Below are 16490 nucleotides of genomic sequence, written 5' to 3'. Positions count from 1 at the left end.
GTATTTATAGCAAGTTTTGTCTGTGGCTATCATGTGTTCGGGACGGAGTGTCATTCTGCCTACCCTGGGTGTGGTTTCGGGACATCAACTGGGTTACAAAAGCCACATCCTAGACTTGCTTTAGTGCATAAAGGTTGGCGCTGGGATAATTAAGCTGGTGCATGGAAAACCTGCGCATGATATCTTCTCTTAAAGGGTGTGCTGTAGCACTTTTCGCATAGTCTCTGGATTGCAATCAATCATGCCTGTATGGCATCATCCCGCATGTCATGTTCGCATAAACTTTGAAGGGCAAGAACCACAATTTTTTAATTGCCATTGACAGGTAAGCATAACTAATCACGTGCACCAGCGATGTCAACAAGTGCTTGCGGGTTGTTGTGGCAGGGTCTGAATAGTAGAAGAGGCAGATAACTTGGATGAAGACATCTGGAGGAACAAGGATAACTTAAAATGCGAACGAGACCTCACAGATATACTACTTGTGTGGGCATTTTAGGTTTTTAGCGTGACTCAACGCGAGTCACGGGCACAAGCTTTACTTCCATGATCATGGTGGCTAAAGGCTCCATATGCCAACATTGAAGTATCACGAGACAGGCTTAGCTAGCGGCGCGGCACCAATTACACTAGGCTAGTATGTCTGACATGCCTGTCACGATACGTGTCAACATTGAACTATAAACGGCATCTGAGTCAATATTTTTGTCCGGTCTCTTATTGTCCTTGGCCTAGTATAGCCTAAGATGCACGATACTCGTATCATGCTTGTAATTTTACTTGCCTAATGAGCGACACAATTCAAAATTTAATTATTTAATAAATAACCCCCAGGTGCCACCTCGAGGCTTTGTACGATATGCCCCGGCATTCTGAGATTAGATCATCACTGCTTGAAACTTGACTCACGACCGACCTTTGCCTTGTTTCGTGGCCATGACAGAGCAGTGCATAAGATAATGCATCCAGAGCTAAGCCATCTACTTTAGGTTTATGACAATCGCCTATTATAATCCTCAAAACACTAAACATGTCTGCTTGTGCTCCTAAGATCATGCACCAGGTTAGACGCCCCATTGGTTGTAGTGAAAGCCTGGAGAATCAATAGTTTGGCCTAGGACCTTGTCCATACAGGTGGCTGTGCATCTGACCCGACGTAAATCTCTCAATGCATTAATTATTGTCATGGCATGAATTGCGCAATTATTCAGCTGCTTCTGCGTCGAGCTAGTTTGGAAATAATATGAAATCGTCATGCAAGGGAGTATATAAGCCATCAAGTCTCTCGGAGAACAGAGATTCGTCATAACAGGACCATCACTTTTTTTCCATGATTACATTTTTAGCACAAAATCCAGTCAAAAATGACCAAGTTATTCAATCTTTTTGCCACGCTTTTATTCGTGTCGAGTGTCATTGCTCAAAATGGCAGGAACTCACCGGTCAGTGAATGTGCATGGCCACCTTTTCCAACACACATGGTACATAACAAGCCTGACACGAAATATTATAGTTCAATGGCAAGGTGGGCGATAAGCTAGTCGGTGGGAGTAGTAACAAGGACATTGAAGCTGCATGCTCGGCGCCAGAGTGCTTCGAGGGCAAGAAACTCTCCTACTACATAGCTTACTCTCCAGAATGTACCAAGAACCACCACACGGAAGAGGTCTGCCTGGGATCGGACGCGTGGTGCGGCCACAGCAACAGAACGGAGCTCTACGGATCTAAGCAAAAGTGTCTGGAGCTTCGTCCCACGCCGCAGGGCAAAGCCCCGTGGCAACCAGAGGGCAAAGCCGGTTGTACCGACGAGACAGAAGCGTGTCTCGGGACCGAAGTCGTGTGCTCCATTCTACTCAACGAAATCCTCGTTGCCCAGTACATTGAATTCGACATTGATAACTTTAAAAAACTCTGTCTGGAGCAGCGGTCCAAGCAAGGCAATAGCCCGCCCAAGGAAGACAATAGTCCGCCCAAGGAGAGCAATAACCCGCCCAAGCAACCTGACAAGCCGTTTTTTCAGCTTCCCAACTCGGAGAGCTGCTCCAAGCCCGGCGCAGACGAGGAGCCTTGCCTGGGCACCATTGAATGGTGCGACAAACACGGTCAACAGCAGGGCCTGGGCGATAAATATGCATGTCTTCTGACGCGTGGATTAGACCTCAAGGCATTTGAACAAATTTTCCGAAAGAGACTGATTGCGCCGGTCAAAGAGGGTATTCTAACCTGGGCACAGAATGTTACGAAGAATGCTGCCATCCGGGAGATCCTGCTGAATGCGACGACCGAAACCACTCAAAGGGCCATCACTACCGACTTGTCAGGTTTTATGGATAAGATCAAGGGTTCTCTGCAGCGTCAGACGCTCGAGGGTGTGCGCAAAGGACTCGAAAAGTATGCCGGCCAGAAGCTTTTCTAAGGCAGAGAGGCAAGACTAGACCCGAGGAACTTTGCTTGATGGCAAAAAGCTTTTGTCTACTAGACCTTTTTCATACATGATGCAAAACAAGCAAGAATGGAGAATCAATGGTAGCCTAATCCTTGTGTGTGACTAGTGACTTGGCTTGATTCGGGGGTTGGGGTTTACTTTCTGTACAGCTTTCAAGGGGTCCGCATGTGCACATGTGCAGTCAAGTTAAGAATTGCCGTGGCCGTAGTGCAGCTCACTTGCTAAAGACCGTGCTAGTCCATTAGAAACCCGTATTGCTCCAAGGCAGAGTGCCATGATTTCGAATAGCAATTGATACGCGTGCATGACACCTTTACTACACGGGCTGTCGAAATAGGTTACTTGTAACTCAGACATATGAAGCAGCATCCAGACATCGCAGTGCGTCAAACAGCTTGAAGGCAATTATCGCCAGTGCTCACTCGACAAAGGCAAGCGTCAATCACCTCGGCCGATGGGAGTATTGCATTTCTCCTTGAATGCTGACTTCTGCTAGGCGCCGGTAGCGACGCGAGACGCAAAAACAGTATCAAGTCCCGATGTGAGACCCCATGGATGCTGTCCTTGAGGCAGAAGTTCTTCCAGTTATCTGGACCATTTGAGCGGCGGGTCGAAGACGTGATCAATGGACATCTAGATATTGTTAGCGGCGCTTTTGACATTGTATGAAGCGCGAATATGATACAAGAAAGTGAGAGGGATCCGCAGTTTAGGGAGCGTATTAGGAATTCGGTAACTTGCATCTTGGCTGACCTGAACCAAATCTGCGAAATGGTAAACGGTTGAAATTGGAGGCGTGTTGGCTAGTTTCCTCCCATGTTCGTGCGGTATTTTTGGGGCAGTTAATTTGAAGCTTGCGATTTTTGTTGGAAACCGGTCCAGTCGGCGAGCTTGCGACGTACAACTCGTACATGAATCGGAGCATCGCCAAGTAATTATTTATGTAGAAACTCAACTACTTCTAGATTCAGTTTTCGATTGAGATTTCCCGAGTAGTCAAGTACGCCTTTGTTTGTGGTAGATAAAAACTGGCTAGCAACGTGCCGGAGGGTGTGTCGCATGCCCAGCAATCATCCTTGCTACCTTTCCTGACCCTTCTTCCATTCTAAAATACTCTTTGTATCTAGTTATGGAGTGCCTCTATTGCTGGTTGCTAAGTTTCTCTATGGGTTTTGGCCACACAGTGATTGCAGAGAAGAGATGGGTATTTCTTTTAAATAGTACAATTTGGCAGTGGAAGCAGGTCACTATATGCATAGAGTACGGGAAGAAGGCGTAGTTGTGAAAGCACAACACGATGCGTTTTCATTGCGTGGATATCTGGCTCGAACCTTTGAGTGTTTGGGGACCAATACGTACGATACAAGTATCGCCAGTTGGCTCTCAGGTGGTTTCCTTGATTCAATTTAGCTTCAGATGCCGTTGTTTATTTTCGACTACTCCTTACAGGCTGACCATTTATCTTGACGAGGCCCAATATTCTCCTTATAGAGTGGACACAAGAGCGGAAATACCCGACGTCAATGCCAGTGAATGCTACAGTCACGCGACGAATACCGTTACTGCCGTCGATTACGGCTAAACATAAATCGCACTGGTATAGATGCCCATGTAGTGTGGCTATTGACAGGACCGGAGTTGATAGTGGCTGGCACCCTCGAGGTGTACCTCGCCTTCGCCACGGAGATACCAGCATATAAGAGGACATCCATCCGTCACTCTGCTCGCATAGACTGAATGGCATAGCTTGGGCAATTTCTAGCTCCATTTGTTTATGTAAAAGACAGTTGAACCTGCTTCATTCATAACTATACTCCCACTGCAACAAAAAGAGCACTCAACAAACAGGGCGTAACACAAAATGATGCGAATTGATAATATAAGACTAAATGCTTCTCATATATCAAATTTTTTGATTGGTGTTATCAAGAGTATTTAAAGCTGGGAGAGTTTGAGAGAAAGTGGAGGATGAATATTTATTGGACTTTGGGTTAAACCTAGTCGCAGTAAGTATATGGAGATGAGCCCACGATGGTACCTTTTCATAAATAATGACATCTGTTTGTATACTCTGTGGTGCCTCAAGAAAGGTGAGAGAAATATGAAATTGTTTTGCCTAATCTGGCAGTAGCATGCTTCGGATATTTCAACGATTTTGTCGTATCTGTAGCCATTATTCAACCGGATGCTATGGAGTCCAACCATTGGTAATTGGAAACCCAGACTCGCGATGAATCTTTACAAAGTCTGCAAGTCGCTCATCATGTTCTATGACAAGTAAGCACAATCCCTCAGCAGGACTCATGCGTTTAACACTTGTGATGACCTCTCCTTCCTCGCTGAGAACCGACTTGAGAACTGCGGGAGCATCATCGAGATGTCGCGCGGACTGTAAAATTATTGAGACTACATTGCTGTCCTTGTTGGCAAAGAGGACTCCGATTAAGCAATCAGTTCGAAAGGCTCGGATAGGAATGTCAAGATCGAAGTCCAGTTTGAGGCGGACTGTCCGGACTGTCTGCAGTATTTTCCATGAATCTCCTGTGAAATATTGCGCATTGATATCGGCACACAATTCAATTGTGCTGAACAATTGCAAACCCAGTGAGCCGTTCTCTATGGCTAACTTGCGGTCGTTACATGCTTGCTCCCATCCCTCGGGCGAGGGAAACATCGTCTTCAGGTCGACTCCTTCGCTCAAAGCTGCCTTGTAAATAATATCGAAGTGTTGAGGATAGACAAATTGAATGAGGCGTCGACAAAAGGCCACTTCAAGCGTGTATTGTATGTTCTCATTCAAGTCTTCCTTTACCAAATGCATGCTCGATTTTTTTGCAACACCACGTGTGAACTTTCTTTTCCTAACAAACGCGTGCTTCTTGTACTTGTTGTACTTCATGTTCTTCTTTGTCTTGTCATGAAAAAACCGGCCGCTCAAAGTTCCAGAACCGCAATCGCCGAGGTCCATTAATCCAATTCGGTACTGTCCGTCTGGGCGCACCTCAAGCTGGAGCAATGGAACCGTATTTGGATGAGCATAGCGAAAGCCACTCCAAATTATAAACTTGGTAAGTTGTGCAAGTGCTGGGGTCAGTTTATCTTTATTGAAGGCGTAAGCCATTTCATGACATGATGTATAGCCGAGCGGCAGCCGCTGCTCAACAATCAGATATGTTGCATCAACACGAATCAGACTCTGCCGTGGCACAACCAGGTGACTCAGCTCGTTTTTCATCTGGTCGAAGATTGTGGCCGCTCTTTTGATATCATTCCATCGCCCACGAATAGACTGGTTGAAAACTGGCATGTTGAAGATAACGTGGGATAACTCTGTGATGATGAACCTTCCAGGGGATAAAATATCAACGCCTTCAATTTCAGATCTTTCGTCTCGTAACTTTGGCGCGTGACGCTGTATAAGGTCTTGAAGGAAGTCCTTTGTCTCGGAGTTCAGCTCAACCCCGCCCAGGATATTGTCGCGTATTTTGACGCAGGTTTTGTGAGAGTTTGCCATCGTATCGTATGACCTTTTCGTAGATGCCATTGTTTCTTGGTTCCTCTCCTGTATTGCAAGGGATATTGAAGTTGTTAGATGTATGTTTGGCGTACTTAGCGCCGAAGTGTCGACAAAAACACGCTATAGGCCTTTTCTCTTTCCAGTCGGCAGTACGCAAACTCAACTTTCAGTTAGCTGGTGGGAAATTAGATGAATATGGTAGGGCGTTAGAGTGCACGTTGTTGATGCAACATTTTATACTCACAAGTTGCAAAGATGCGTGGGATATCTGCCGGGGAACCGAACATCAAAGGTAAAGGGCGCTAGTCGAGTGAGTTGGAAGGTGTTGAAGATTGCACAGTGGCACCTTTATTCAACTTTCCGCCGGTAATGAGATTGTACGTGGTATACGGGAGGAGGGTTGCGGTTCAGTAGATGAAATTGGTTTAGTTATTATACTATTTTCCGCCAGAGATGACTAATTAGAAGTACTGATGGTTGTCCGGGAATAGTAGCTCACTTGGGATCTCTTTCACCATCTCTTTCATGACGTATGATGCCCGTAATCACACACTTTGAACAAAGATTGCGGGGTTAGGGGCATGTGGGCTTTCCAAAACGCCCCTTTTCTTCTTTGTGCGTTATGACAAAGCGCAAGCACGGGTCATTTGTTGGCTCGCCCGTGTTTTGTATCCGTAGCAAGAAACAGCCGGTGACAGCCCCATTAATGCGATACATAATGTGACTTTTCTGAAACAGGACGCATGTTCAAGAAAATACGTCATCTATCTGGAAGAAGCGCTCTTGCATGGTGTTGATTCCACACACATACGGGGACCACCTGAATCGGGCAAGCTACTTGGGCCAGTATGCTAAGGGGTCTGATGGAAACAGCTTGATTGTTCTCTTTGTGTGAGGTAGCAATCAGTGCGACTAGGACCTGGCTTATGTTTCGGTTTCGCGGTGATCAAAATTGGACTGCGGTGCGTGGATGCCAAGTTTCTTGAACGGGGCGGTTCTGGGCTAATTTTGCTGTATTAGGCTTAGCCTCGGCCGCTAGCAAGAAAGCACTAAGATGCTGGAGCGCCACAAGCCGGGACCAACGGAGCCAAGCCGTCAAGTGGTCCGGGCCGGTCGTCGGCCGTGAGTGGGGTAAGCGCTCGGCACCGCGAAGAAAATCCAGCCGGGTGCCGGCAGGGGATAACATTATTGATTAAATCATGGGAGTCTCTATAATGTTATTGGGCCAGAGTTTAATCCATGGTGGTTGACCGTACCAACCGGACAGAGCCTGACCCCGTTGACCCCGAATGGCCAGCCCGAAAAAAGCACTTGAGAGCAAAGCAAGTCGTCGTCGACCTCCACTGATATGTCTGAGATAGCTCAAGCTGACCGTCCTGCGCCAATTGAGCCTCGACTGACGCAAGATTGACCGCCCGCATCAACACGGCTCATTTTGAGTCAATTGCGGGACGGGAATTTGCGAACGGCCAATTGCTGTCATTTGCACCCCTGTATCATTCATGGTCGTACTCAATTTGGTTCCGCCTACTGTGGATGCCACACACACGTTTCCTTTTTCCTCGCAGAAGGGCGAGTTCCGGAGTCATGCTCCATTCACCTCGAAGAACAACATTACCAATGATAGCTTCGTTCCGAGTTTGGGGTATAGAACGTTGCCCGTACACTCCTGTATTTTAACACAAGGTAACATTATTCCTATGACCTGATAGGCCACTGGGTGCGCCACATCACAAGAGCTGAAGCTTACCTGCATAAATCTGACTGATGCTGCCGTCACCGAGAAATGAGGGGTTAGAAAAGCTTCTTGCAGGCAGAGGCCGTAAAGGATACATCTGTATTTCTGCCTCGAGAGCCGTAGCTGAACTGAAGCTTAGTCTCTGACTTTAAACAATCGGATCATTACATCTCGGAATCATGTATTGGAAACAATCAAGCCCCCTCGTCACGGCAGTGTCATTCATGACCGCCCTACTCGTGCCATCGGTGCATGCTGTTGCTTCGCTGCCGTACCCCACACGGTCCAACTACCATATAAAGGGCATACAGCCGGACTTCTGGCCCAACCAAGATGAAATATCTGGCAATAATGCCGGTGGTGTTTCAATGAACCTGCTCTGGTCGCAATGGGAGCCCCGTGTGAAGCCAAGACCATGCGGTGCTGGCGAACAGGAGTACGATGGGCGATGCTTCCTGATCCAGGCCCAGGTGGACTCAGCAATCAAAGGGTGGACGGACCGAGGCCTGGTAGTTACAGCCATCGTTTATGGCACTCCGCCGTGGGCTCGCGGTAAGCGGCGTTGCTCACCAGCAGCGCCGGGCATGGACATCTTTTGCGTGCCGGACAATCCGGCGGACTTTGGACGATTCGCAGGCATGCTGGCTCAACGCTACAATGGTCTTCGGGGCCACGGCAGAATTGCCGACATGGTCATAGACAACGAGGTCAACACTTATCAATGGTTCAACATAGGCTGCGGCCAAGGAGTTCCATGCAACGCCAATGAATGGCTGGACCTAATAGCAGCCAACTATAATGCGGCATATGACCGCATTGTCGCAGAGCAACCTACCGCCAAGGTGTTGACTTCACTAGACCATCAATTCGGGAGAGAGTTTGACAATCCCGGCCAAGGTCTTCTGTCAGGAATGACGGTGATTGAGGGCCTCGCAGCTCGTGCCGGGTCTCGCCAGTGGCGCGTCGCCTTCCACGCCTATCCCCCGAACCTGTTCATTCCTGCCTTCTCTGCGGATGACTATCCAAAAGTCACATTTGGTAACGTTGGCGTGTTGGTTGGGTGGCTGCGACAACGCTTCCCAAACAATCCCCATGCATGGGTCGTGCAACTGACTGAGAATGGTATCAACTCCGGTAGCCAGTCGAGTGAGGCGAGCCAGGCCGCCGCGCTATGCCAGAGCTTTCGCAATATCCTCGGCACACCAGGAATCGAGAGCTACATATACCACCGTATGCAGGATAACCAGGCTGAGGGAGGCCTGATGCTTGGTCTTCGTAGAACGGATGGCTCAATCAAACCCTCATGGACAACGTGGGCACTGGCGAATCGCAACGATATCTCCCCTGCCCAATTATCTTGCGGCTTTGAGAACTTACCCTACGTTGCATTGACCCGGGGCTACAATCCTCAGAGAGGCCATGTCGCGTCGACAAGACAGCTACCCGCAGGATTCCATGCTGAAATGAGCTGGCGCTTGCTGCGTGGTCAACGGGGCGGCACTGTCATGCTGTACGAATGCAAGGTTGGAGGGCATTCTATGTTATCTCGGGATCCGGGATGTGAGGGACAGTTCCCCTGGGGGCCTGTGGGATACATTTACGAGAATCAGGCGGCTGGATCTGTTCCCCTCTACCGCTGCTACATCCCTCAAAACGGTGATCATTTCGTATCCCCGAGATCCGACTGCGAGGGACCATACACCAGAGAGTCCTTGTTGGGCTATGCAATCCAATGATGTAGTAGGCGGACGATTTGTCGGCCAATTGAAAACCGAGATATAACTATTTCTTGTAGTTATAGTGCTTTACGGGCACAAGAAGAATATCCAACTAATACGTAGAGTATAAAGCCGTGAGGTTGGCGTGTCTCTTTCTGACCAATAATATGCCTACCAAGATTAGTGCAAGTCATATTTAAGCGTAAATAATAAGCAAGAAAAGTACTATAAAAGATAGCTAAGGATGGAAACGGATCTGTTGTGCCATAACTAAACATATAAAACCTGATTCTCCATACCGAGTCAGAGAAATACAAGAGATTTCCCCCGTGACACATGACTAGTCCAACGGTCTCCTGATTGGTTCGGATTCACTCGTGTGTGTTACATCTTACATTCGAACCCGTCGAGTGCCGAACCACTGCGTTGAGGGATCGAATAATTCCTACTACATGTTAAGTCATTAAACAGATCTACAAAAAGAGGACTAGATGGTCATTCCTACTATATATACAATGTCTTTATATAAGATCCGGCTAGACCATGTAGAACTACTCAGAAATACGGTTGAAGCTACGTAATATCTCTCATGTAGCGCCCTGAAACATGACATATCACTTCCTTGTTATGCCCAACCGTCTCTCGCCTTGGGCAGCAAGGCAGCAAGGCCGCCCGCCGCCTCTTGCCACCATTGCCATCAGATAAATGCTATCTGGGTATGAAGAAATGCCATTTCATTTCTTCACCACTACCTAAACCAGCGTTCGTATGTAGTATTTCTCCGTTTCTCCTACGCCGCTTACGTCGAACTGCCTTGCACGATGTCGGGCATTGAAATTGCCGGCCTGGTCCTTGCCGCCCCAGGAATGGTTCAGATGTTTTTCGACATTGGCGAAAAGATCCACAGAAAGATGAAGAATGACAAGAGAATGAAAGATTATGCTAGAGATCTTGGCAAGTTCCTTATCGATGACGGCAAAGCGCAGGTAACTCGGGATTTGGAGCTTGCTAAAGGAGTATTAAGGGATCAAACTACGCGAACCGACGAAAAAGAGCGAATAAGCCGGGTCTTTAATCGAGCCTTGGGTCAGCTGAAGCACATCGGTAGCTTGGTAGACATTGCGCTGGGATCTGAGCTTCTATGGCTCCGAAAACGGTCGATGGCGTTAAAAGATCTGAAGGATGAGGTCAGCGACATGAGAGCTTCTTTATCTGAATTCCACCAACTCGTCATGAGCTTGCACACTATCGCAACATCAGAGCCCTTGCTGCTGCTAGAAGATCAACATTTCGTCCTCATTGGCGCTGAGAAAGACGGAGACATGCTGAATGCCACCACATGTATCACGAGAGGTCGAGCGTCGAGCGCGGTTTTCCCTGATTGTCCGGGGAACGGCCGCTTCATCTTGGAAGGCAAGCATTACACAAAATACACAATGAAACAGGTCAAAAAAGACTTGCGTATTCTATCACAGAAGCTGGCTGCCGCGAGTCCAGACGGCGGCATTTTGCCCTTGCTAGGATTTCGCGATAATCCTCCAAGGAATGAATTCCAGCTGGTGTTTAGCATTCCTGATGGTGTTGGATCTATTCAGACTCTTGACAAGGCATATAGCCAACCGCAACCGTCACTCAACTTCCGAATTCATCTCTGCAGTGGGCTTGCTGAAGCTCTTCTGCAAACACAGAGGCTGGGTCTTGTCCATAAGCATATCCGACCTGAGAACATCCTTTTGCTTTCCACGGGGGATGATGCCCCTCCAACTGTGTTTCTAGCTGGTTGGCAATACGCTAGAAACGTTGACGGAAGAGTCACAAAGCTCATTGGAGAAAGCACATGGCAAAGAGCTATTTATCAACATCCAGAACGCCAGAGCGACCACGTGGATAACGAGTATTGCATGGGTCATGACATTTACAGCTTAGGTGTCTGCATGTTGGAAATACTGACATGGGATCCTCTTGCCATCACTACGGGCGATGGTGATTCGCAAGGAGTATCCATGTGTCAGACGTACAGGGCAACTTTTGCTCAAGACGAGTTCAGGAACGAATCTGAGGAAGAAAAGTCTGACGAGGAACGGCTCATGCAGAATCCTCAAATGGTTCAGCGCACCCTTTTCCGTATGGCCGAGAGACTGGTCCCGGCGGCAGCGGGCATCAGGATGAGAGACCTTGTATGGCACTGCATGACATGTCTGGATGAAGAAGTGACCCGTGGGCAGTTCCAAATTTCCCAAGAAAGAGAGAGTAAGGATGTTGCTATTGGTTTTGTTGACACTGTGTTGCGGGACATTCGTCGAGTTATGAGCGTCATTTGACATCCAGCCATGAGATTCATGATGAAGGGTATAAGTTGCCTGTAGCCTTGAATGAGAGTCATGTATTTATCAATCTGCATGCTAGTTCACAATAGCAAACTAATAGCGTCATTCCTTATAATAATCTGGCCGCCTGTTATACTTATCATTCATATCCGGGTCCGCCCCATACTTGATTAACAATGCCACCACATCCTGATTGTCTTCTTGAAAGCCCAGATGCAACGGTGTCCACCCTGAGTTTTGCCATTTTTCGTCTACATCAATATCTTTGCCAGTGGCAAGTAATTCCCTAAGCTTGTCTAGGTGATTTAAGAGAACTGAAAGATGAAGCGACTTGGAATGTTTGTCGAATACTTCCCCTGCACCGTCATCGCAGAGTAAGCGCAACCTCTCAAGGATCCTCTTTCTTCGTAGTCTGACTTCATCGCCAAAAGCTGCAATTTCGTCAAGCCCAGATGCAATCTCTAATAGAGACTTCAAGAGATAGCCTCCAGAACCTGACTTAAAGAATTGATTTAAATAGAAACACATTTCCTTTTCATGTTTCGCGACGTGTTCTTGTGCAATCTCCAGGATAGAGAGACTACTAGGTCGTGCAGACTTGTCTAGAGATTTGCAGCTGTCAAGCAGCGCTCGTAGTTCAGGTTGTGGTTCAGCTTCCTTATACAGGTCATCCACGGTTGCTGAAGTCAAAATTAGCAAGCATTATATTAATTTCACAGTATGTTGTTCCTACCACCAAAGGAGTATATGTCTCCTTTAATCGTCCAGCCCTTTCCCAGTCTGACTTCCTGTATAGTGTTAGTTGCTTATGTTTCTGTCTTATGCTCTCTTGGGGACTTACAGGCGGAGAGTAGTCTGGCGTGCCGACTTTCCTCGTTTGCTTCGCTTCGCCCACGATGGCTTTTGCTAGCCCCAGGTCACAGAGCTTAGCAATAGGTATTTTGCCAACCACAGGTTTCAAAACAACTAATAGTACTCCAGGCATTAATTATTTATATCGATTATTGCCCTGAAGGATTCACTTACCATTTGCTGGTTTAATGTCTCGGTGTATGACAGGCTCCCAGTGTCTTGCGAAAGAGAAAGTGCCCCATCCCCTTATCGTGAGTCCATGATGTAGGTAAGCCATCGCTGCCACCAACTGAAACGTGATAACCCAGACTTCCTCTTCGCGCAAGGGAACCGGATGGCTTAGATCCAATTGCGACGTACTATCTGAATCATCGTCACTATCTGGCCTGTAAACATGCTGACTCTCTAAATCTCCTCCTTCGCAGAATTCCATGTATACAGAGGCTTCTTGTAGTCTTATATTTTCTTGATATCCCAGATATGACACAATGAAAGGATGGTTCAGCTTTTGGAGTATTCGGTTTTCTCGCAAAAAATACCTCCTTATTTTGTTTCCCGCAGCTGACTTGCTCCAAGTAAAAGTCTTGCGGAAAATCAACTTCATGTGTGTTAATATCGCTCATTCAGAGAGTTTACAGCTAAGGCTTACCCGTTGAGTTCCTATTGCGTAATTATTTCGCAGAACTGCACAGTTTGCCTGCGCTCCTTGATTGATCGTCGCCTCCTTATCGACTTCATATGCGGACAAATCCAAACGCTTTGTCGACCATGCTAGTTCGACGGCAGACTGGTTACAATCGTCAGTTATATCTAGATTAGCCCCTGACTCTATCAGAAACTCTTGAACTTCCTGTTGAATATTTCTGATAGACTCATGAAGTGGTGTTGAGCCTCTATTATCGATCGAATCGATGTTAGCTCCGTTTTGAAGTAGATGCTGCACGATCTTTCTATGGCCACTTTTCGCAGCCCAATGCAGTGAGGTTTGACCATTTTCGTCTTTCGAATTACTGTCAGCATGTCTCTTAAGTAGCAGCTTAACACAAGCTTCGTGTCCATTGGCAGCAGCCCTTAACAAAGGCGTCGAACCATCCTCATCTTTTGAGTTGATATCGGCAGTATCTATTCCCAGCAACAAATCCACGACGCTATCGTGTCCTTGCTCGGCAGCATACGTCAGTGGCGTCCGGTTGCACTTATCCTTCACGCTCGGTTTACGCCCTTGCCGAACAAGTGTATCAACTGCTGAAGATATCCCCAAATAAGCTGCTAAGTGCAGCCCTGTCATTTGTCTTGGGGCATGTGGTGAGTACTGATCGACGTGCATAAGAGCTTGAACTGAAGCTTCTACTGCCATCTTGGAGTGCAGGAATTGCATCACTTCTAGGCTTAATCTTGAAGCATTGCGAGCATGGTGTCCCCAGTAATTGGCGGCATAGTCGTAGAGAGGATTTGACTGCAAACGATTCGCCAATGCTGCATCTGTCTGACAAGGACCGCCCTGGAAGACGCTGAATGAGAGGTAGGTAACACAGATGTTCATCATGTCGAAGTGTGCATTCGGAAACCACCGATTCGCCTCTGCCTTGAAGTAGTCTTGCGTGGTGTAGTGGGCTAAGCGGATTTTTTTCCTTTGCTGATCGACTGCGACTAATCCAGCGCATACAGCAACTATATTTTCAATTTGTGGGAGATTCTCTTCGTAAAGCGTACATTGTCCGACTTCTACCGCAAGTGCATATCGAAGTTCTAATGTTGTCAACGGCCTCTTAGTAAAGGTTAGCCAAGACAAAACTTGTTTTGCAAGCTCTGTAGCAGCTAGAGTCTGCCTCATAATCCGTTTCATCGTGTCTGCATGGGTTCGATGGGACAAATCGGATCCAGTTGGAAGCCCCTTCAAAGCAGCTCGGATATTCAAGGCAGCTTGCATATCCCGAGGCGGCCCTACTTCGTCTAACAGAGAGTTGAATTGAAGCTGCGCAAGAAATATCCTAGCAAAGTTAGTGGCATTCGGCTTCTCTTCAAGCGTCCACATACGTTGAACATGCAGATTCGATGATCCTGGCCTTAATTCTTGCCACTATTTCAGAATTCCGAGTCAAAGACGACGGCAATTTCCACAACTGTGAGCCCAGGTAGCTAGAAATTTCTTCTGTGCTTGTATGGATTTCGAAAAATTGATCCTCTTCAAATATGTCTCTGCCTGCAGGGAGTTCTAAAATTGGACCTGCTTTGAATTGCTCTGTGATTTCAGAAATGAATTTTGAGGTCACGAAGATCTGTACGCGATTCTTGTCTCGTAGGCTGAAGAGCTCGGACAAGAATCTTGCTCGAGTGCCAGATTCCTCGCATTCATCAAGTGCATCAACCACAATATATACTCGCCGGTATAATGCAGCCACTGAATGGAGCGCTTTCGATATTTCCTCAAGTGATGGTATTGTGCTCCCGTGATTATGCTTATGATAAAGTACTGACACAGCCTCTGGCAGAGGAGACCTCGCCTGACTCAACTGCCTTAAAAGGTTTGCAAGTAGGTCATAAATCTCTTGTTTGTCTTTTGGCCGGTAGCTGAAATATATGTACGCGATCCCAATATCTTCTTTGTGCCGGAATTGCAGAAGAAGGTTGTGAATAATAGAGCAGGCGAGGATTGTCTTTCCCACTCCCGGACCTCCTGGGCAGAATAGTGTCTTAAAATCATTCCCATTCAGCCACTGCGTGTACTCTGAAGTCTTCAGAAACCATAGTTTGGTCCTTGGTTGTCGCTCCTGCAGGTATGTTGCTTGCTGATGAGCATAGTCGAACAGCGTGAGCCAGTTAAGCATCATCTCACGTTCGTCTTTACTGTATGTACGGCCTATTAAATCATTCCTTTTGGCGGTTCCTACGACGACGTAAGATTAGTATTCGTCAATGCAATGACTATCCCATGGAACTGACCAGAGAGAATATGGATAACTCTCGTCCAATCCTTAAGTGGAATGGGTCTTGATCTAATTCGGGTAAGAAGGGCCTTTGCATATGCAGCAGCAGCTAATACTGCATATCCTTGCCATTCTATATCCCTATGCGAGTCTGAGTAGTCACATATCCCCCGAATGACTAGGTATGGGAAGGGGTTCTGAAAGTCGGCTGCTTCTGTATCAAAGCATAAGACATTTCTTTCAGCAGCAAGTGCATCTCGAAGCGCCGCATCTGTTATGGGCTGTTTAGCGGAGGCAATAACACCATAATGCACTGTCGGAGTATTCTGTGGTCTCCTGAGATTTGACTTATTGTAGAAGTCGGCGGGCGTTAAGATATGAGAAACCTCGGGGCCCAAGATCAAATCAGTATCCAAATCTGGCTTCTTATATATCTTTTGTAGTGTTGGAATCTTCTGGAGAATATGGTTCTCAACTTCCCCGATCGTGTATCCTTTGTGCTCTTGCTCAGCCCTCAATGAAGTCACCTCTTTCAGCACAGAGAAAGGCAGTGGACTTAGAAACCGTGTTTTTCGAAAGGCTCGAGTATTCACGGTCTCTTCAAAGTCGTATTGAAATACAGAGCCCTGTCCGTCACGAGGTATTCCTACCACGATATCTCCTAGGCGGATGTCATGTTGCACACCGCCGCCGATGCCGACTAGTAGGCCCATACAGATATTAGGAAAGCTTCGTAGCATATTCGTTGCCACAGCAGCTGCGGAAGTTGTTTTGTATTCACTATATGGCGAGCAGGCGATAACCACATTATGATGCCCAATTATGCCCAGTGTGTAGTCGTTGCTGTCGTTTCGCGATAGATGATATGGTTTTTTGTGCTCTTCGTCAAGAGCCGCCTGGGCGACAACATACTCTGTCCATGTGGCGCAGATCCAGCCGACTAAGTAGGCGGAGGGATATAACAT

At 47.2% G+C, this 16490-nt stretch overlaps 5 protein-coding genes across 5 annotated transcripts; 3 read left to right on the top strand and 2 right to left on the bottom strand.

Moving 5' to 3' along the window:
- Nucleotides 1-1364: 1364 nt before the first annotated feature.
- Nucleotides 1365-2416, top strand: G6M90_00g064940 (uncharacterized protein; the record flags this gene model as incomplete). Its single annotated transcript, XM_014684563.1, has 2 exons — nucleotides 1365-1442; nucleotides 1514-2416. The coding sequence occupies 2 exons, from the start codon at nucleotides 1365-1367 to the stop codon at nucleotides 2414-2416; spliced, it is 981 nt and encodes a 326-aa protein (XP_014540049.1).
- Nucleotides 2417-4634: 2218 nt separating this feature from the next.
- On the bottom strand, nucleotides 4635-5990 carry G6M90_00g064930 (uncharacterized protein; the record flags this gene model as incomplete). Its single annotated transcript, XM_014684564.1, has 1 exon — nucleotides 4635-5990. The coding sequence occupies one exon, from the start codon at nucleotides 5988-5990 to the stop codon at nucleotides 4635-4637; it is 1356 nt and encodes a 451-aa protein (XP_014540050.1).
- A 1890-nt stretch (nucleotides 5991-7880) lies between these two features.
- Nucleotides 7881-9437, top strand: G6M90_00g064920 (uncharacterized protein; the record flags this gene model as incomplete). Its single annotated transcript, XM_014684565.1, has 1 exon — nucleotides 7881-9437. One exon carries the CDS (start codon nucleotides 7881-7883, stop codon nucleotides 9435-9437), a length of 1557 nt encoding a protein of 518 aa, XP_014540051.1.
- Nucleotides 9438-10240: 803 nt separating this feature from the next.
- On the top strand, nucleotides 10241-11740 carry G6M90_00g064910 (uncharacterized protein; the record flags this gene model as incomplete). The annotated part of the gene is made up of 1 exon (XM_014684566.1): nucleotides 10241-11740. One exon carries the CDS (start codon nucleotides 10241-10243, stop codon nucleotides 11738-11740), a length of 1500 nt encoding a protein of 499 aa, XP_014540052.1.
- A 108-nt stretch (nucleotides 11741-11848) lies between these two features.
- Nucleotides 11849-16490, bottom strand: ANKRD28 (Serine/threonine-protein phosphatase 6 regulatory ankyrin repeat subunit A; the record flags this gene model as incomplete). The annotated part of the gene is made up of 7 exons (XM_014684567.1): nucleotides 11849-12426; nucleotides 12480-12534; nucleotides 12588-12712; nucleotides 12773-13196; nucleotides 13248-14589; nucleotides 14636-15485; nucleotides 15542-16490. 7 exons carry the CDS (start codon nucleotides 16488-16490, stop codon nucleotides 11849-11851), a joined length of 4323 nt encoding a protein of 1440 aa, XP_014540053.1.

The sequence above is a fragment of the Metarhizium brunneum genome, chromosome 3 (assembly GCF_013426205.1).
Source record: "Metarhizium brunneum chromosome 3, complete sequence".
NCBI classification, from domain to species: domain Eukaryota; kingdom Fungi; phylum Ascomycota; class Sordariomycetes; order Hypocreales; family Clavicipitaceae; genus Metarhizium; species Metarhizium brunneum.
Note: the sequence above shows the minus strand (reverse complement) of the source record. Positions and strands in the feature narration are given on the sequence as shown.